The sequence below is a fragment of the Engraulis encrasicolus genome, chromosome 13 (assembly GCF_034702125.1).
Source record: "Engraulis encrasicolus isolate BLACKSEA-1 chromosome 13, IST_EnEncr_1.0, whole genome shotgun sequence".
NCBI classification, from domain to species: domain Eukaryota; kingdom Metazoa; phylum Chordata; class Actinopteri; order Clupeiformes; family Engraulidae; genus Engraulis; species Engraulis encrasicolus.
Window position 1 is genome coordinate 24349577 of NC_085869.1, and position 2500 is coordinate 24352076.

General features: G+C 47.7%; 1 protein-coding gene across 9 annotated transcripts in view; it reads left to right on the top strand.

Moving 5' to 3' along the window:
• The window catches only part of dip2a (disco-interacting protein 2 homolog A), a 219551-nt gene that overhangs the window by 183862 nt on the left and 33189 nt on the right, over positions 1-2500 (top strand). For all 9 annotated transcript variants that reach the window (XM_063213515.1, XM_063213517.1, XM_063213516.1 and 6 more), the window contains 4 exons: positions 1-88; positions 448-557; positions 1159-1261; positions 2332-2396. The exon at positions 1-88 is cut by the window's left edge and continues 36 nt beyond it. In XM_063213515.1, coding sequence (XP_063069585.1) covers positions 1-88; positions 448-557; positions 1159-1261; positions 2332-2396 — 366 coding nt within the window. The remainder of the gene's footprint in view (positions 89-447; positions 558-1158; positions 1262-2331; positions 2397-2500) is intronic.

Genomic DNA, 2500 nt, shown 5'->3' on the forward strand with positions numbered 1-2500 from the left:
GGCTGTGGCGTGACTCTGGCTCTGACCACGGACGCCTGCCAGAAGGGGCTGCCCAAGGCACAGACTGGAGAGGTCGTGACCTTCAAAGGTACAGCAGACACTTCCTACTCTTTCTCGTCTCCTACTCAAAACCATTGTTTCTAACTATGTGAGCTACTTTGTTGTTTGCAATTTCCCATTGACAACTACTCAAGTGGCTAACAACTACACTTTCGAGAAACGCACCGCCTACTCTGCCCCGGACACGATTGTCTGTCTCCTTTTTGATGGATTATTGTCACTGACTAAGTTGTTTTGTCTGTGTGTGAGAGTGTGTGTCTGTTTGTGTGTGTGTGTGTGTGTGTGTTTGTGTTTGCGTGACTTTGTGTGTGTGCATGCAGTACACAGTATATGCTTGTGTTTGCAAGTATGTGCATATTTCTAACGTTCTAGTGTTTGTACCATCAGGGTGGCCGCGGCTGCTGTGGTTCGTGACAGATGGCAAGCACGTGGTGAAGCCCCCGAAGGACTGGTACCCTGCCATACGAGACGCCAGCAACGAGATCGCCTACATCGAGGTGAGTAACGCACGCAGGCCCTCAGCCACTACTCAAGCCTGGCCATCGCCACAGCAGACCACAGCAACAACTTAACATAGACAAAGCCATCACTTACCATTTCAACAATTCAATTAAGCATTCGATTGGCAGGAACCCCTCTTTATCTATCTATCTATCTATCTATCTATCTATCTATCTATCTATCTATCTATCTATCTATCTATCTATCTATCTATCTATCTATCTATTCCCCTTCTCCCTTTCTCTGTCTCCCCGATTTCTCTCTCTGTTTTGTTTTTGTCTTCTTCATCTCTTTATCAGTATTTGTTAATTTTGGTTAGTTTTCTTAAATCTACTCTTATACATTTTAAGAGTGTAATATGATCTGATTGTACACATTATATACAAATTGTTTTAATAAATTATCATTAAAATGCAATTCTCTCTCTCTCTCTCTCTGTCTCTCTGTCTCTCTGTCTCTGTCTCTGTCTCTCTCTCTCTCTCTGTCTCTCTCTCTCTCTCTCTCTCTCTCTCTCTCTCTCTCTCTCTCTCTCTCTCTCTCTCTCTCTCTCTCTCTCTCTCTCTCTCTCTATGTATCTCTCTCTCTCTCTCTGCGCAGTATAAGACCAGTAAGGAGGGCAGCACTATGGGCATCACGGTCTCCCATGCGGCCATGTTGGCCCACTGCCACGCTCTGACACAAGCCTGCAGCTACACGGAGGGTGAGTGACTGTGACTGCGGCTGTCAACCACGGGAGGGATGGTGTGCGTGTGCGCGTGTGCGTGCGTGCGTGCGTGCGTCTGTTTTTCTGTCTGAGCATAGAGTTATCATGAGTGTCTGTCAATGTGTGTGTGTGTGTGTGTGTGTGTGTGTGTGTGTGTGTGTGTGTGTGTGTGTGTGTGTGTGTGTGTGTGTGTGTGTGTGTGTGTGTGTGTGTGTGTGTGTGTGTGTGTGTGTGTGTGTGTGTGTGTGTGTGTGTGTGTGTGTGTGTGTGTGTGTGTGGGTGTGTGTGTGTGTGTATTTGCATGTGCGTGAGGGAGAGGGAGATGACTCGTAACACCGTATGTGAGAGTGTGTAAGTAGGCAGGCAGAGCAGAGAGAGCAGTGAGAGCTGCTGCTCCAGTTCCATCCCTGAGAAACTCCCCTCGGAGGCAGGCAGGCAGTCAGGGTTGCCAGATGAGACTGATGATTTCCAGCCCAAAAAATGCTCAAAACCCACCTGGAAGCACTAAATCCCGCCCAATTTGAACTAAATTCTATTGATTTCTATGGCCATAAATTGGCAGAAAAACCCGCCCAAATGCCTTTTTTAACCCACAGACAGCCATCCTAAGCTGCCCGATTGGGGCGGGAAACCGTCCAATCTGGCAACACTGGCAGGCTGTGCCTGTGAGCCAGGTGCCATAGTAACTGCACTTATCACAGCTGAGGATCTAGAGCTCACTCAGAGTTTTATTAGGTGCCCGTGTAACTGCCCCCATGGGGCAGAAGTGTTTGTGTGTGCGTGTGTGTGTGCGTGTGTGCGTGTGTGTGTGTGAGAGAGAGAGGGTGCGTGCGTGCATGTGTGTGTGTTTGTATTTTTGTGTGTGTCTATGCCTGTGAATGTGTGAGAGGGCGTGCATGCGTACGTGTGTGTGTGTGTGTGCGTGTGTGTGATTGCATTGAGGAAAAAGATTTGTAACTGCTATGAGTCTAATGAAGCAGCACAACTCAAAGTAGCAGCAGACTGAAGGCTTGTGTTGTATGTGATTTATGTCTTCATTAAATGAATGCAACTGTGGCTGCCTCCAGGTGAAACCATCACAAACGTTCTGGACTTCAAGAGGGACGCAGGCCTCTGGCACGGCGTGCTCACGGTAAGCTGACATCATGTCTGGAACAGCAGACTCCCAATACAACCTCGCTTAATTGTACTCATAAAAGAACATAAAGCAAACACACTGACACCAACACACACACA